Here is an 18,772-nt window from a genome sequence, read left to right as displayed (position 1 = left end):
AGTGCTTTGGGGCAGTTGGCATACTCAGGGCCCTACCAGGCAGGTGTCTGTTTTGCTTAATCCGGCATGTGTGGCTGCCATATGTGATGGGTCAGATGCTCACTGATGGACTGGGGCAATTTCCAAACAACCTTGTTACTGAAGGCTGCTGTTTCCTTTCTGAAATATCAAAGCCACTGTACGTGGCTTTAAGTGCCTCCAGAGTGTGAGCTGTCTCTTGTTGCAATTAAATTATAAGATCACAATGTGCTTCAGGGTGCCAGCTAATGCACGTACCCGCCCTCTCCTGAGTGTGTGCCAAGCCATCTGGTCAGACTCCTGCCCTTTCCTTGACTATTTTCCAGTGAGAGAATATTATGGCCTGCCTCAGCAACCTGGATATGTGGGTTCCAAAATTCCATGTCCTGCAGTTAGGAGGCAGATAACAGAGCAAGGGCCCCTCCCACCACCCTCCTGATTCACTTTTCCAGATCATCAACCTCTTTGTGGCTGTCATCATGGACAATTTTGACTATCTGACTCGGGACTGGTCTATTCTGGGACCTCACCACTTGGATGAATTCAAAAGAATATGGTCAGAATATGACCCTGAAGCAAAGTAGGTTGACAAGCACCCATCTGGCTTTCAAGAATTCTTTGGGAATGCCCATGGTGATTTCTGCAGGGTGGAGGTGGTACACTGAGCTCATTTGGGGACCTCAGGCTGTGCTTTGCTTCCAGGGGAAGGATAAAACACCTTGATGTGGTCACACTGCTCCGACGGATCCAGCCTCCTCTGGGGTTTGGAAAGTTATGTCCACACCGAGTAGCATGTAAGGTGAGTGTCCTGCCATCCAAGCCTGACAGCCTGTTTGCTGCATTGTTCAGCACACACAGACACTAATCTACATTCGCCAGGCCGTTCTTAAGGCATTGGACATGTGGAGATGATAATGAGGGTACCTTGGCAGCACCCTCAAATTTGTAACACTTAGAATCTTGTCAGGGCTAATAATGGGATGAAGGGACTATCACAGTCTGTCACCAGGTCAGATGTCAGAGGAAATGACATTTAGGCCAGGCCCAGGTGGCTGCAGATGAAGATCTGCATGTGCCAGTTCCTGGGTCTGATCACTAGCACCACTAAATCCACATAAAAAACAGAGGAGACGGGGTTGGGGATTTAGCTCAGTGGTAGAGCGCTTGCCTAGCAAGTGCAAGGCCCTGGGTTCAGTCCTCTGGGAAAAAAAAAAGAAGAAAAGAAAAGAAAACCAGAGGAGACATAGGAGTCAGTCAGAGGCAGGCAGGCTTCTTGGAAAGGAGAAGGGAGTCCAGACAGAAGCCAGAGGAGGAAGAGCCTCAGACTGGCCAACAGCAAGGCATTGGGTAACCATCTGACTGGAACACGAGCAGAGGCCCCCATCCCTAAGCTGAAGCTGATTGAGTATTCTGTGCCACACTGAATCCTGTGGAGAATGATAAGCTTTCAGGTCACCATCTCAGAGTTGATCATGTTGATGTGAAGCAGACTGGAGGAAGGAACTAAATGGGACTGCCAGGATGAGGGCAGCAGGGATGGGGAGAGAGGAGTAGGCAACATGGGATGAGCTGAGGAAGTACGGGGTGGGGGGTACTGCCAGGTGAGGAGAGGGGAATGAGAAAAGAACTAATCTAGCCCTTGGCTTGGTGGTGGTAGACCTTGGGCCCTGGCTTGCCTGTGGTGGGTAGATATTGGATTCTAGCTTCCCCATTGTAGACAGAGTGACAGATTGCATGTGGCCCCTTTGCTGTAGAATTCTGTAGCTCTTTCCCCGGGGCATGAAGCTGAGGTGACCCTGGGATGAGCTCAGATCTCCCACTGTGTTTCTCTCATCTCCACACTGGTCATGTGGCGCCTTAGCTCACACTGGTCTTTCTCCCGTAGAGCCACAGGGACCTTCTCACATTATTGTAGCAACAAGAATGCAAGGTTTGCCTGTTGAACTTCTCCTTGAAGAAGTCTATTCCAGTCCAAAGAGCAGCACAGAGCACAGCTGACTGTGTTCATCTTTGTCTAGACTCCAGGATCCAAGTGTCCTAGAGGCACAGCGTCAGTCCTTTTGCTGACATAGGTATTTGTCAGGAAAAGTGAATGGCCCCGTCAGCCTGGCTGCACTGACTGTGGAAACAGGAAAGATTGCTGTAGGATTTAGAATTTAGGTAGGTTGCCCAGACAGCTGCATCCTAGTTCCTCAGCAGGGTAGAAAAAAATTCAACCTTTCTTTTGGAATGAACTTTTTAGCCAAGAAAATATTAACTTTGGATTTTATTTTGTATTATTTTTGAGATAGAGTCATATTGTGTAGCACTGGCTAACCTGGAAGTCGCTATATAGCCTCCCCAAGCTAGCCTCCACTCAATAGATTAGCCTGTCTCTTCCTCCCAAGTGCTAGGATTAAAAGAGTGTGCTACCATACTCAGCTAGATTTTTTTTAATTAACATTGTTTAATTAACACTCACCATGTGTCAAGCATGTCAACCTTTGTGTTATGATCTATTTCAATCCTCGCAAGGCCTGTTAGCCTGCCTTGCTGGCTGGAATCCAAAGAGGGTGTCCCTTACCCCAAGTTCTTCTGCAACTCTCCTTGATGCTGGTGTTAGAGGTACCTGGGGAGGGCTGAGAAGTCAGAAGTATTGATCTATTTTGGAAGACCAAGCCTTAAGAGAAGCCATGGAGACCTCCCTGAGATAGCACATGATGTTCTGTCTCTGAAGGAACAGTAGTGAGTTCTACTGGGTGACAGGTCCAGGCTCTGTGCCTGGCCTATGTATCTGGTGTATCATTTAATTATCATAAAGTCCTTAAGGATGTACCTAGAGACCTGTCCCCAGGACACAGAGAACTAACTAATGAAAGAGAAAGAACACATGGACAATAAAATTTAATTATTTAACATTAAATAGCATCATTAAATAGTCAACATTTATATTTCACAACTGAACTTTGAACTTTGTTATCCCAGGTTCCTCACAGATGTTAGGTTGTATCTGTAAGTATTCTCCAGAGAAATAAGAATAATAGGACTGACGGGGTGGCTGTGGACCTATATATGTGTATGTCTGTATGTGTAACCAACGTATAGCTATCCATGTATAGATGTACACACACACACATATACAAGAAAAGCTTTATTATGTGATATGGGCACATGTGATTTTCAAGTTCCACAGTCTGTCATCTTCTAGTGGGAGACTCAAGATATCTGTGATACAGTTCCTTCTGAGAACTGAGGACTGAGAACCAGGGAGACCGATGAGATGTATTTCAGTCAGCAGTAGACTGATGTTCTACCTTAAACTGACAGGCAAAAAGGAAAGCCAAATTTTTTCCACGTCTTTTTGTGCTGTGGTTGAATGAAGACTGACTACTTTTACAGGCACCTGTGTTACTTAGCCCATCAATTCAAATGCTAGTCTCTCCCAGAACACTCTCACAGACAGACCTAGACGTGATATTTAACCTCAATATCTGAGCAGCCCATAGACAAGTTATGTTGGTACCTGTAGTTAACTATCTTAGAGATGCTCCCAAATGACCGTTGAGCTGAAGTGAGGGTTGCTGAGAGGATGAATGGGGAATAAACAAAGAATGAACATCAAAAGGAATATGGCTGTCGTAGACAGCATCTGCATTCTCATGAGGAACTTTTTCATCTACAGAGACTGGTTGCCATGAACATGCCTCTCAACAGTGATGGGACAGTCATGTTTAATGCAACCCTGTTTGCTTTGGTCCGGACGGCTCTCAAGATCAAGACTGAAGGTAAGCACTCCCTGGAAGCAGGAAGCAGGGCAGGCATCAGGAGAGGGAGATAGAACACACACACACACACACACACTGTGGTTCTCCTCTGGGCTCTCTCTTAATTAATTAATTAATTAATTAATTAATGCCTTAGGAAATGATGTGAATTAAGGGAGAACATCACGGTCTGACCAGCTGACCACTGTCCTTCTGTTTTTCCTTTATCCTTTGCTCTATCCCATAATATGGGGAGCGAACTCATTGCACTGCTTTCTGTCCTGCAGGAGAAACAGGCAAGGTATTGGAGCACAGACAGAAACCACAGAAATCCACTCCTGCTGTTCTTCATCAACATTATCAGTGAGGCAGCTCGATCTTCCAAGCAGTAGCTTTTTTGTCTATAAAAAGGAACTACAGGCAAAAGATGTCAGGGAAAGGTTTATGCAGACAGAGTAGAGAGCCCAGAGGCTACTACACACACACACACACACACACACACACACACACACACACACACACCGTGGTTAGCATGTGGGGATGCTAGCAGGTTCACATCTCAGGTGCACTCTTTATCATACCACACTCAGCCCTGCTCAAACCTGGATGAGCAGGTAGTGGAAAGTACCTCCAGGGTTGGCTCAGAGGCTTCATCATAGGAGGCATGAGAAGCAGATGCTGCAACGGCTGGAGAGTGAGCCTGAGGTGAGAAAGCAGAGGCCTTGCAGAGAGGCAAGGAGGGAGGTGAGAGAAGACAGGAGACATATTTTCAGTGGGAAGACAGGTGTTCTTCACAATGCAGGAGCTCTACCCAGCAAAGCTAGCCATGTCCTACCTAGCATGTGCTTCTTATGCCACAAATAAGCATCATTAAGAGTTCCAGAAGGTGGTATGGTCCTACATGATGATGTATCAGTATAAAAGACAACCGTCAAATAGAGAGAAGTCAAGGTTATGAGGTAAGAGTAAGTATGTGGAGTAGGGCTTGAAATGAGTCTTATTATGGTGAAGTTTATCATGCAGGAACACAGGCAAGATTGGGTCATGGTAGAGGTGGGGAGAAGGAGAAAGAGCAAGAAAAAGAAGAGGAGGAAGGAGATGGAGATGAGCAGGAGTAGGAGAGGGGGAGAAGATGGAGGAGGAGAGAGAGGAGGGATGAAGAAAAGAAGGAAGGAGAAAAAAGAGGGGAGGAGGAAAAGGTAGAAGGGGACACAGGAGATGGAGGGAAAGAAGAGGAGGAAAAGGATGAGGGGAATGAAGGGAGGAAGAAAAGGTAGAGGCAGAGGAAGTAGGGCAAAAAGAAAGGGAGGAGGAGGAAGGGGAGGAGGAAGAGGCAGCAGCAGAGGTGGGTAGTTGTCTTCTGGTCTGGGAGCCAAGGGAGGAGCATAGCTCCTATCTGGGATGAGTTGCTATGGCAGCAGAAGGTCGTTCATGAATTCCCAGGTGGAAATGATCATCTTCCAGTGGTGGCTTGGTGAATGCTTCTGAATATAGGAAAAGTATTTGGTACTCACTGTGGAGAGCCAAAGGGGAAGGTTCTATCAGAAGGCAATACAAGGACCCAGCAACATAGCAAGGGGCAGAAGAGCACCCAGCCACAAACACAAGTCTGATCTGTGCAGTGTCCACATGCCCCTCTTTTTGCCTTTTGGATTCAGGGAACCTGGAGCAAGCTAATGAAGAACTCCGAGCTGTGATAAAGAAAATCTGGAAGAAGACAAGCATGAAGCTACTTGACCAAGTTGTCCCTCCAGCTGGTGGTCAGTGTAATCTATTTCTCAAATAGTTCTTAATCAAGGAGTTAGTTTCAGTGGCAAGGCCTCCAGACAGTCCAGAGAAGGAATGTAGGACACTTTCCTAGACACTAGAGTATGAGGCCCACAGTTAAAGCAGCCCTTTGGCTTCACCCGAAAATACCCAGGTGATAGGAAGATAGTCAAACCAAGGAGGAGCTTCAGTGGGGAGGAAGCCAGACCCCGCAAGGCTAGAGCAGGGGGTTTGCTGTCATAGAAAAATCAGTGGAAGAGGATATGACAGTGCTCACAAAATGAAAAGCTTGAACTTTCGCCCCAAAAGAGATAGTTAAGACTAGTCTCCAGTTTTAAACGTCTCAAGAAAAATGGATAGTTTTCAAAAAAGTATACTTCTAAAGTAATTTTAAGAAGACCAGATTTCCCACTGTAGTTACCAAGGATGTCCTTGAATGAGATTCAGAGGTAGAACTAACAAGCATGCTTACTTATTTCCTTTTGTTATTTATCACAAATTAACTGACTAAACATTTAGAATTTGCATATATATAATATCTCTCTATATTATATATATATACTGTTTCTCTATTTTCGTTTAAATACTCGTGGACATTGAAGTGAGATGGTTATTTTCCAACTGTTTTGTTTCAAGTTTTAAAAGTGCAGAATCTCCTTACCCAGTGCCCCGTCTTCCCGCAGTCTAGCTAACCCTGGCCTGGAAACATGATAAACATCTGGTGTGTTTTATAACCAATACAACTTTAATAGGGTGGCATGGTTCAGATTCAGACTGTGAGAGCCTGTGGCTCCTGAGGGACAGAGGGAGCCAGGCATTAGCCAGTTCTGCTTCACAGTAAGCTTAGCCTACATCATTGATTCAGGCCACCCATAGCTGGCCTAGCCACCAGCTCAACTCTGGGAAAATGGCTCAAAAAGAAATGACCACCATTGTGGGAATTTCCATCTCAAGACACCCAGCTCCAAGACCTGATTCTGCACTTTTAAAACTCTTGGTTTCCGCTCTTTTCCTTTCAGCCGCACATCCAAGTGGTCGCATGGCTTAGATGAACCGCTTGTTAAAATGTCGTAACACTGTGCTTGAGCTTCCTCTGCAGCCTCCATTCCTCTCAACTCTCAGAATATTCTGAAGCAATTCTGTTTTAGGGCGGTGGCATGGAATCAGAGTTATCTCTTGCTAACTAGATTCCCCTACATTGTTGAAATACGGATGCATGCTTCAGAATAGCAGGCTGTGCCTGTCTGTGTAAACCTTCCACACACACGAGCCCGAGACACTTACCTCTCTCTTGTTCCAACTCTGTCTCTTTGGAAACACCACCTTCATAGTGGCCCATCTGGTGCCCACAGGAATAGCCCTCCTCACAGGAGGCATGCGTGCAGTGTCACCTGAATCACTGTGATGATGCTCCATTTTTCTTCATCTTACTAGAGAAAAGTTCAAAGTTTGGCTTATGATCTAAATTCTCATCTTTTGAAAAACTGACCAACATTTATCTCTACTGGACTTTTCATGAAGGATAAACATACACACACACACACACACACACACACACACACATTCTGGGGCCTGCTGGTTCTCTCTGTTTCTTTACATGGTTTGGGGGTTTAAGAGATAGGTGTTACTCTGTTCCCCCATGTGGTACCAGAGAAGAAAGAACTAGAGTCTTAGGAGGAAATAGAATGTTCCAGAAGTTTCTATAGTGCCCAGTGTAGTGTCTGCTTATCTGTTTTACATATCATATAAGCACATTGTCACCAAAGGGGACTACACAGCACCTTCAGGCTTTGGCAGATAGCTCTAGGTTAGGTTTTAGTGTCTATACTCATCATTTGTCTCTTTGCACTTGCGCTCTCCCTCCGCCCCCATCTCCCAGTGGGCCAGTGGTTCCAATCTTTCCCTCATCATGGCACACTTAATACATGACGCCATGATATGTTCCTTGGGACATGGGTAGTTCAAAGTGTTAGTGTCTCCCTTAATAGAATGTGGTTAGAGAGTAGCACAATGAGCTGCCTGTGTCCTTGGGGTGCTCAGGAGACCCCATAGATAGAGGAGGGAACAGAGCCAGATGCTTGTCTGGACAGCTCTCCCACTGGAGTATGATCTGAGCTGCTCATTGTGAGCTTGATGAAAATGTAATGTCAAGAACCAGCCATGGGGGACATGTGGAAGCATTTTTTCTCTACTGTCTGCCTGCAGTGTGACCCCTGCTTGTCATGGGGCTGAGATGTCTCAGCCTGGAATCTTGCCTGGGTTCTCAGTGCTCTCTTACCATCTCTGCCAGGTCATGAACTTCCCCCTTTCTCTTTAGAAACTCCTTTTCTGTGGAGATCCTCCTTCCTTTAGAAACTCCTTCTTGAGCCATATTTCTGGTTCCTTGGTCCCCTGTGTGTCCTCCTGTCCTACTGATCCAAGGTGGCCTCACCACACTCCTTGCTTCTCTCTGTCCCTTTCCTGTCATCATCAAACTTTAGCTTTTCTTGTTCTTAGGAGCTCTTGTTTGAGCCAGGTCTCTTGGTCCTCCTGCTTTATCTAAGTGGAGATAGCCATGTCACCCTCTAGTCCTGCCCTACTGCTCTAAAGTAGAAGAGATAGGACAGCCAGCACTTCTTTTACCAGAAACATCCTGGTATAAAGTAATGTGAACCTCTGTGTCAAGTCAGGGAGTTTCCCAGGGCTCAGAGGACCCTGAAGTACAAAATCTCAGTGTTGTTGAAGGTAGCATAGGTTCTGTACTTATTGGATATACTGACCCAGCAGACACTGACCTACTTGGAAAGAGCTAGAAAGGGTGGGGCTAGGCTTATACCACCAGAATGGCAGCTCAAAGGAAAGCAGGAGTTGGATATGGCCAGAGCCAGGTTCCCTGTAGACAGGTAAAGTTGGAGGAGTAGAGGGCCCTGGACTCATGCCTTGGCCAATTGACCTGGACCAGGCACGTAACCTCTCCCTCTCTAAGAAGAGTGAACAGAAGATATAACTTCTTGTTATATAGAAGTTATGAGACCCACAAGGAGTTTAGATTGGGCTTGGATACCCCTAGATATCCAGCCATGGTGCCTAGCTATGGCTGATGGACAGAGTGGGCAGACACTGGAGATAGGGCAAGAGTGAGCTTTGCAGACTGAATATCTTGTGCTTTCCTACCAATGGTACCATACTAGATGGTGTAGATTGTTAGTAGCCAGTCAGAGAGCTGTGAGTACAGATCATCACAGAGCCCTGGGTTTCTTCAGCAGCTCTTCCATCACACCAGGGCTTCCTTGGCTCGGGCTCAGGACGAACATAACATTTCTCAAGGCCAGTTCACCCCAAAACAGACTGCACAATAATTCTAGGCAGCTTCAGGCAGGAATGGCTGGAGAACCTTCTCCAAGTGGCCCAGAAGCTGCTGGGTGGGAACCATAAATGAGCCATACCTCCCAAGTGAACACTAAGTAAAACCCACCAAAGATGTATTCACGGATACAGTGGGTCCCAGTGACCCCCAAGCCACCTATGCTCCATTTCAGTGAATTTGGCTTGGTTTAAAGTAGTGACTCCTGTCATTGTAGGGCACGTGACACAAAGACAGCTCACACCTGGGTTGGAGTGCTTTATACCCCTTCTCTTAAACATCCTTAATTCTTCTGACGAGGAACTCCATTTTGTAGTGGAGAATACAAGCTCACCTAGGTTGATCCTCTTGTCCCCAATCCACGTGACTTTTGCAAGGGCAGCTTGACCAGAAGCCTGAGTACCTACAACTGTTCCTCAGCCTCTGCAGGTCCTTCCAGGTGTCCTAGAATCCCTAACACAGCCCTATACAGGATAGGCTGCTAATAGAGCCTTGCCACTTTCCACTCAGAAGACCTCAGCACCCTACAGATCTGGTGGCATCAGCCCTGTGGGGTGGGGGGCACAGTTACACTGACATGCGCACAGTGGTTTACCATGAGTCAGTCAGAGCTTCTATTCTGCCTCATGCATCACCTTCAAAGTTGTCAGCAGAGCCCTGATTCCCCAGGGATATGTGTTGGAGGTTGTTTCTGAACAGAGCAGAAGTAAAGCCTGCTCAGTGCTGAAGTTAGTCGGAGCTGTCATTGCAGTGCAGAAATCCAGCCGTTCTGAATTCCAAACCACAAAATGGTCTCAGAGCTTATTGGCAGAGAACGGGGGAGCGTGCGAGAGCTGGATCTGCAGTCTCTGTTCCGACCTTCCTCTCCTTCCAAGCTCATCCGTCACCTTTCTAGGTCTCCATCTTGTGACATAGGGATTTGAATGCTTAATTGCACTTGATGCTTACAGTAATTACACATGCAAATTTCTATGCACAGGGTGAAAAATGTGGCCTGCAAGGCCTTTCTGTTTTGTAATGTTTATTTTAAGTAAATAACCAAGGTGGCGCTTCATATTGTTACTAATATGCTACTCTACTTAACTCGTGATAAGTATACATTACTTTCTGCAACTTTGAGGATCAGTTTATTTAACTGACTCTAGCTTTGAACCTTAACTGCTTTGCAAAGCTTTGCTTCTTGCTAGATCAAGCAACCCTTGTTATAGGCTGACAGCCCAGTGCCTTCTGTGCACGGTCCCGCCCCACCCCTGCCCCAGCCAGAAGTGAGGGTTTAGGCTCTTGGTCCAAATGTGCTGATTCGGGAGAGCTGTGTCTGGTCTCTCCGTTTAGATGATGAGGTAACCGTGGGGAAGTTCTATGCCACTTTCCTGATACAGGACTACTTTAGGAAATTCAAGAAACGGAAAGAGCAAGGACTGGTGGGGAAGTACCCTGCGAAGAACACTACAATTGCCCTACAGGTGAATTACCCTCTTGCTCTGTTCTCTTCTCACTAACAATGTCGCCAGCTTTAATTTGAAATACTAGAGAGCTGACTATTCATGGTTGAGCAGTGCCACAAGGAATTTGTTTAAACTGAGATACTGCACACTGCCCACCCCTGTGGACTAGTCATTTCCGGGTCACAAGGTAAGTACTTCCCCTCTTCACGTCTTCTCTGTTGAGCCGAGCACCTGCCATCATCTGGTATGCGTGCAAAGCAAGCCCTCAGGACAGCCTGTGATGGAAAAGGAGTGAATGTCCCTCACACCCTAGCCACCTGGGTCTTCTCCAAAGGCAGCAGCAGTGAGGCAGGCCCCCTCCCATAGCCCTGGGCTCAGGGTCCGGCTGCCCAGAAAACAGCTTTCCATCAGACCGCAAGTGCTTTGTTTTGTTTCTGTTTGTTTCTTACCCCACGGCTTGTTGGTTTTTGGTCCATTTCAATAACATTCATCACTCCCTAGTATGTACTGTGTGCATGTGTGCGTGGTGTGTCTGTCTCTGTGTGTTATCTCCTGATGGCAGTGAGGCTTGCTGTGCAAGTGCTACAAACATAGGCCAGCCTTTGGCCCATCTCCCTTTCTCTAACTCAGAACCACCCCCCCCCCAACACGCATGGACACATATACAAGAGTGCTTGTGTACACATACATACACACACACACACACACACACACACAAACACACACACACACACACACACACACACAAAACTACCCCTGCCAGGACCCTAGAGCATGTGTGTGGCATTTAGAAATATCCTGTCCAATCAGGGATTAGGCATCCAAAGGCAATAGAATCCTAGAGATGCCTAGAGCTCTAGCTGGAAGCAGGCATGGAGAGGCAAAGAGGCATGCTAGAACTTGCAGGCAGGGGAGCTGGGGAAGGTGGTTTAGGGGGCGGTGCTGTTTAAAGAGGGCTGGGGACAGATGTCAGGAGAAGAGAAAGAGGAAGTACAGAGATTGGCAAGCTGTCACCATGTCCTGCTACCATTCTTTCTGGAGTGCCTTCAGTCCATCATAAATAAAGACATTTTCCTTGTGGTTTAAAAAGTTTACATGAAAACGACTTCTACGTCCCTGTTCTCATGGTTCTTAAACACGGCCTCATAGGTGTTGATAAGGTACAACATGAAACAGTCCTGTACTTTGTTCCAAGAGCAAATCTCCAGCATTGTTGTGTGTTCAAAGGGGCGATAACTATGGACGCTAAGGCCTGACTGTGATCTTGCTGTGAGAAACTATAAATAAGGATGATGGAGAATGGGGAATGCTGGGTGTGTTTGCTTATCTCAGGTTAGTAGATGGCCTTGTGGACAGTGACCAGTGACCAGGGTGAGATCCCAGGGGCTGGAGGCGGGGATATCATGCTGGTGGTAGGTGAATACCCACACCTACTCAAGCCAGCCTGTGTTCTTTCATTCCCTGATCATATGACCTTCTGGTAATGAGTTATAGGCTCAGCCATTTGGCTCGTTGTGTCTTTTGCCTCCTGCTGACCTGGTTTGCAAGAAATAACAACTCTAACTCTAAGATTAATATGGTTCACAAGCAGCCTTGGATGACAAAAACTGAAAAGTCCAGTTTGCAAATTTGTGTAGGTCCCTGGTTTATACATTCCTAGTGGCAGCATGAATAGGTTGGACACTAGCAGAGAATTGGTGTGCACTGAAGGTTGTCTCCCTCACATGACCTTCTGCCCCATAGGAGAGGATCTCTGACTTCTCTGGGTACCCCCTGCCTACCTGGAATGGCTTGCTGCTCTAGAAGTCCAGTGTATGGGATCAGAGCTTGGCTTCCTAGAGGGGACTTGAGCTCTTTTGTACCTAATGTCACAATTTGTAGCAGTCAGTTTGCCTCTGAGCTAAGAGATTCTCCAGGTTTCAGTGGAGGGTGTGACATATAAACACTTGTCTGTGGGGGTTGGGAGTATGCCTTTTTTGAAGCCCCACTCTGGTGACAGAACACAGTGTTTTGGTATTATGAAATAGCATAAATGATACATGGCTTAAGTAGTCACTGCATCTTGCAGATGGAGTTTGCTGAGCCTTGAGCTTGTGCCGACAGAATGCTGTAAAGGCTCTGGGTAGAGACAACCACATTATGCTAAAATAATGTTGAGGGTTTTCTCCTGTTTAAGTCTTTTCATGTTGTTATTCAAAGAAAGAATCTTATTTCACTGGTAGAAGTCAACGATTTCTAGTTAGACAGTATAAATACGTTCTCCCAGGGTTCTACTGAGAATCGAGGCCAGGCCTGTAATTTATATTAAGTACACAGCATAGAAAATTAAGTTGTGTTCATAATCTCGACAGTTCAGTTCTGAAAAGGCATTTGATTCTGAAACAAACATTGAAAATAGAAAGTGTTTGTCTCTTTGATGGATAATTCTAATTACATTTTTGGCTTCCTGTGCTGCAGAAATGGCTTTAAATGTGATTTGTTACTCTCCATTTAATTAGTGCATAAGGGAGCCTCCTTTTCTGCATTATGAAAAACCATGGTGATGGAGCAGTTAAGGAGCCGGGGTCGGTCGTGAGAGGAAGGCACATCCTTGAGACAGCTGCTGACGGTGGACTTGTCTGGTTGAGAAGGAAGCAGTGTGCTTCTGACAGCAGGGTGCTGAGGGGAGGAGTGGTGCGAGGCAGGGTGGTGCTCCCAGGCTGGTTGTAGTGGGACGTGGAGCGTGGCATTATTGTGTGAGCAGAAGTGAACAGCCAAGCTTGTGCGTGCTGGCCTGCAGAGTGAAGTCTGTCTGAAGAGCTCTCAGAACTGGCACCCAAGCTGTGCACCCCCATTCCATGCCATGACTCAGCCCAATCTCCCCATGTTCAGACCAACTGCAGTGTTAACCTTCCCTATTGTGGGTGATGACTGAAGGTTCTCCTGCCTCTGCATGGGAAGGGGCTGGGCACCTGTGTCCTCTGGCCTCTCTGGTCTGAATGAGTGTGCACTCTCTATCCATCCACCCACTCCACCCCTTCATCCTCATCAGTAAAACTAAACTTCTCTCCAGCCCTTCTATGGTGGGAGCCAGAGAGAAGCTGCATCCAGCCTTTTGGTTTTCTCTCAGTCATCCGACATTATACATCTTCTCTTTAGTTTGATTCGGCATTTGCTCTTCATCCATGTTGCTACATACAAGTGACCTGCAAGTCTCTATAAGGAACAAAGAAATATAGGAACATAGCCACACAGCAACAGAAAGTCTCAGTCCCTGTTCATGCAAGTCGAAGGCCCTTCGTACCTGCAGCTTCTGTAGTGCCATATGCTCTGATGAGCCTAGTGTCTCTCTGATAACAAAAGATCCCAATGTGGGGAAACTTTTGTTCATTTCTCTTAGTTTTAATGTTCAAACCTTTTGTCTGCTCTCCTAGAATCTGAGGAGACTGTCCTCCGTGCACCCCATATGAGAGGTCACCTGAGTGAACCATAGGAATCCCAGGCAGCTATTCTATCTGTTTAGAAGTTGGGTGTAAGGACTCCCATCATTTGTAACTCTACAGGATTTGATGTTTAGGTTGAATGGCTTTAATGTCTGTGCCTTGGCCATAGGTGGGGATGGTTGGGAGATACAGGTGGTATACAAGTAGCCATTAGCTTTATCTTCAGTGTTTCTTACTGTGGTCTTCTCAGTACCCAAAGACTGAAAAGCAGGCTCCCAGAGATCTGACCCATGGCTGGTCCTGTTAAGCATGTCACCTTAGTCCAGAAGGCAATGAGATTCCTTTCTCATTTTTAGAAGTATTATTCTACCCAAAGCCATAGCACTGGTCTTTAAAAAATAATATATATATACACACATACATGTTTTCCTTTTTTAATGTAAGAGGAGAACAGATGCTAACAGATGAGTTTTCACTGGCTGATTCGTTTGTTTCAGATGCTTGAACGGATGCTTTAGAGTTCTCTGCCTGAGCTACCGCACCAAGCTGGTTAGTCCGAAGGCGCTTGTGGCTAAGGCCTTGAAAGGGCAAACTCCCACTCGGGCTTATTTCTACTGACGCAGCATTTCAGGAGAAATGCAGGCACCAAAGCCCCGGGGAGACCCCTTCCGAGCAAGGCACTCCTCCGGAAGGAAGGCAGAAGCCGGGCTGTGGCTCATCTGTGGAGCCATGGCTGCCTGTTGTGGACACTGCTCATGGTGGCTCCTTTTCATGAAAGGGAACCTAAGAGTTATGGTTTTTCCTTCCAAGCCAGAGACTCAGTGAAAGGGAGAGAGAGAGAGAGAGAGAGAGAGAGAGAGAGAGAGAGAGAGAGAGCGAGCGTGCACGCGCAAAGGGGCAGACACCCCACAGCGAAATGAAATGAACACAACTTGCTGACGATGGCCAGTAAAAAGATAATAAATAAATAAATGATTTATATATATACATATATATGTGTATGTATATATATATATGATTAAGCAGACCTGCATAAGGTGGGCAACTGACTCTGCCCCAAAGTTCCTGCATCCCTAGTTTGCCCGAACTCCCAAAGACTGGCAGGCTGATTGGAACTGAGCAGACAGAGTTCCTTTTCTGTGCCAGCACGTCACAACCTCCTGACCACCCGGCCCTGCTTGCTGCAGTGACCCAGTCCAGAGTGCACTAATAAGTGGAAGGCCAGGAAGCTCAGACACACCCATTGAAACTAACACATACACCCGCATGCCAAAACCAACCAGGCAACAGCTCAGGTTCCATCTTACCGTGTCTGCGGGAAATGCCACCACACCCAAACCTCATCTAACATTGTCCGTCTTTAGCTCGCACTCAGAGCCAGTCTGGGACGCCTCTTTGGAAGCAGTATGGTCTAGTTTCAAGGACACTGGGAGTCAGGGAACCTGGGTTCTAGTCCCAGCTCCAGCATTCACTTGCTGCGTGACCTTGGGCAAGACACTTAACCTCTCTGTGCCTCAGTTTCCCCAACTGTAAAATGGGGGTAATAATGTCGACCTACCTCACAGGGCTGTTGTGAGGAATAGCTAAGTGATTGTAAAGCTCCTTGGACGTATACTTGCTTATTATTAAGACTACAACAATAATAATATCATATGCCTGTTTACTACCAGAACTTCAAGAAATTCTTGGTTTGGTTTGATCTCTTTTCTGTTCTGTACTATAGTTATCCATCGAGAATTCTCCCTGTTTTTAAGATCCTAGGCAATGCATAAAGATGCAAACAGGTAACCGGTCAGATCACATTTTTGAGTAATAACAATAGCAGATTTTTGATCAAAATGTTGATTGATGAGGGCTTTGCTATCAAATTTCAAACTCCTCCCCAGAGGGGGTCAAGTCTGTACCTCTGATATTAGTCTAAGATGCCCAAAATGGCCAAGGAAGGAGGGTCAGTATTCAAAGAGCAACGGTTATTGGAGGGGGGGATCTATAAAAAAGAGAAGGAGGAAAAGGAAGAGAGGAAGAAGAAGGCCTTCCAATTCATTGATTTCCTTTGCTTGGCCTGGAGTTTGTAGCAGGGTGCGTATATGTGTGTGCTCCTGTGCGTGTGTGTATGTGCGTGTGTGTATGTGTGTGTGTGTGTGTGTGTGTGTGTGTGTGTGTATGTGTGTGTATGTGTGTGTGTGCTCCTGTGCATGTGTGTGTGTGTATGTGTGTGTACTCCTGTGCATGTGTGTGTGTGTGTGTGTGTGTGTGTGTTACATTAGTGGATGGGAATTGGTGGGGTAGAGAATAAGGTGAGTTGAGTTGAAAGACGAGGAAGAGGGAGCCAGGACTCTGTGCAGCCCTGTTCTGGCAGAACGAAGTGCTCCTCCAGGCATCTCTGAGGCACAGCTACCCTGAAGGCCAGGCTGAGATGGCACTCCCCCAACCCCAGTGGGCAGGATGCTTCCTTAGACCTCTCCCGGGGAAGCCTAGAAGGGCTTTCTGTAGTGACATCTTGTACTATGACATTTGCCCTGACAACAGAGCTTCCCTGCTTTGTGGTTTCACTTTCCTACACCATGGTGGACCTCCTGACCTCGCTATGGAGACAAGCCCAGCTTTGGCTCATGCACAGATGACAGTGAGGCAAGGAGCTCCTGCGGGTTTTATTCATTCTCGTGGTTTAAAGCCCCCATGGGTGATGGTGAGCGAATGGGTGGGAGCCAAGCCATGCACCTTGGTGTGCCTGACCCCTTGGGAGAGAGCAAAGCCCATGCATGTCTGATCTTAATGCTGTTCCCATAGTGCTTACCTCTAGCATCCAAGTCTGGCAGCCAGAAGCCTGCCCCCTCCCACATTTCTCCATGCTTTAACAACCACAGGGCTAATGCTTATCCCAGCAGGCCTCAGGGATTACCTCTGTGATGATGGACAGTACTGTATCAGAATCTACGGAGAACTAATATATCACCCTGAAAGAGAGAATGGTTAACCTTACAGATGTGGATTTAAAAATAAAGACTGTCTCTTAGCCACAAAGCTCCCTTACCCCACCTTCCCCTCCCCCAGCTTTGATATGATATTACTTCTGTTTCTAGATCCTTGTGTAGTTCTAAGGGGTCGGGATGGACGAGCCTTTCTGCATATATCACCTAAACCTATAGAAGCTGGAAAGTGTTAACTTGCTTACAAGGCTGATTTAAGGAATCCCTGCAAATGATGGCCCTTGGGCCTGGCTGTGTTGCCAAGGAACAGAGTTGGTTGGTCAGCAGCCAGGGCTACTTTAGGGAAGACAGCTAGCATTAGAGAGAGCTGCCCCAGCTTCCACATACAGCGGCCCAGGCTTCCTGACATCTGGGTCACAGTCAAATTGCAGGAGCCTCTGTCGTTTTCCTCAGAGCCCTGGCAGAAGAGTGAACATCTGGTGGAGAGGAAGATGTAAGAGACTAGTTGGGTTTCATGTTTAAAATCTTCAAAGACAAGTACAGCAAACCTGGTACCCAGCACCTGAATCTGTGGTGCTAAACTTTTAGCTCCTGGGTCAAACGCGACAGAGAGCAGCATCTGTCCATCACAGGGGAGCCACGGTAAGGTGGGAAGTAGACTCTTCTCAGAATCGAATGTCATGGTAAGACCAAACTCAGAATTAGCCCACAGGATAGCCAGCAGAGCTTTCTGGAAGAGGGAGGTTTGTTCTGTACTGAGGGGAGTTGTTATATTCCCAAAGTCCTTAATGAAAAGGTTAAGGCAAATAATCTAGTAGTGCACACTCTTATGATTGCATGTTATTTATTAATATGCACCCAGTGTCCCTTAATAGCCTAACATATCACTGCTCCATTATCTACAGGAAGGGGCTTGGTAAGTAAAACTTAGGGTTCCCAGGTGAGTGGGTACCTGGGTGAACTTACTCTACTTGGTTATGTCTTAGGCCTGAGAAAGTTGACTCTGGGACAGTAGGGAGACCACCCATGATGCAGTGTTGAGGGCAAGAAGCCATGGTAGAGCATGCCATACTGGAACTTGAGAGGAAGAGGCAAAGGCTAGCTAAGAGAAGCCACATGATGGGCAGAGGTGGAGACACACGAGAGGTTCAGAACAACCGAGCGCTAACAGTGAGTCCACAGCCTTGCTGTTGTGTGGAGGACAGACCGGTCGACAGTTCTCAAACATTTCGATTCTAGGGACTTTCCTATTCTTAAAATTTCTCAAGAGCCCTTGTATATCAATATTTACTGTCTTATAAATGAATGCTGATTAATTTTATAAACACAAGAATATGTAAGCACAAAGAGGCCGGGGAGTGGTGACAACCCTGTCACTCGGCCTTGGAAACCTTGCTGCACACACAGAGAATGAGAACATAGGAGGCCAAGGACATCCAGTCTTCCTCGACCCCCAGGGACCTCTGAAGGAGTCCCGGGATGCCTTGAGGTCTGTGAACCCCATCTTGAAGCATCATTGTGGGAAGATGACCCAAAGTTCCCCTTAAAGGCAGAAGATACCAGAGCCTCATATTGACCGTCTGTGCTCAGGAGGCTCCCACATAGCTGTAGCACTCCTCCGAGGGCTGCTTCTGCTCCCCCTCAGCCTGTGCAGCACACACGGCCTTCTAATTAAGGCCAGGGCTCAAGTGGTGTGGTCACATTTCACTACCTGTGCTGACCTGGAAGAGCAGTAATTAGGTTAGCGAGTGTTAGAAATGTGTTCGAATCCTTACCTCCTCTGTGTAGCGCAGTGAGAATCGGGGTATATGTGCAACGATAAGGGAGCATTCGTCACGTCCATGTTTGGGGGTGATGTAATGGCAAGAATGAGGGCGTATGCGGTGGTGCAGGAGCATTCGTCAAGTCCATGTGGTGGGGGTGACGTAGTTGCTTGCCTAAGTTAGAAGGATAACCTTGAATGAATGTGTGCTTGAAACTTGGTTACCACCCTCTCCTTGCAGATTGGTTGACTTTGCATCCTGGGAAGAACAAAGCTTCTTGCTGAGGCTTTAACTAGTTCTGGAACATAATTCAGCCTGTTACATATCATCTTGGCTCATCC

General features: G+C 46.8%; 1 protein-coding gene across 3 annotated transcripts in view; it reads left to right on the top strand.

The window, feature by feature from the left end:
* The window catches only part of Cacna1d (calcium voltage-gated channel subunit alpha1 D), a 303,098-nt gene that overhangs the window by 267,797 nt on the left and 16,529 nt on the right, over positions 1 to 18,772 (top strand). For all 3 annotated transcript variants that reach the window (XM_028754108.1, XM_028754107.1, XM_028754110.1), the window contains 5 exons: positions 471 to 598; positions 721 to 817; positions 3,680 to 3,782; positions 5,420 to 5,521; positions 10,204 to 10,334. In XM_028754108.1, coding sequence (XP_028609941.1) covers positions 471 to 598; positions 721 to 817; positions 3,680 to 3,782; positions 5,420 to 5,521; positions 10,204 to 10,334 — 561 coding nt within the window. The remainder of the gene's footprint in view (positions 1 to 470; positions 599 to 720; positions 818 to 3,679; positions 3,783 to 5,419; positions 5,522 to 10,203; positions 10,335 to 18,772) is intronic.

The sequence above is a fragment of the Grammomys surdaster genome, unplaced genomic scaffold (assembly GCF_004785775.1).
Source record: "Grammomys surdaster isolate TR1022 unplaced genomic scaffold, NIH_TR_1.0 125979, whole genome shotgun sequence".
In the NCBI taxonomy this organism is placed as follows: domain Eukaryota; kingdom Metazoa; phylum Chordata; class Mammalia; order Rodentia; family Muridae; genus Grammomys; species Grammomys surdaster.
The sequence above is the reverse complement of the archived record's forward strand: the minus strand, read 5'-3'. Positions and strand labels throughout refer to the sequence as shown.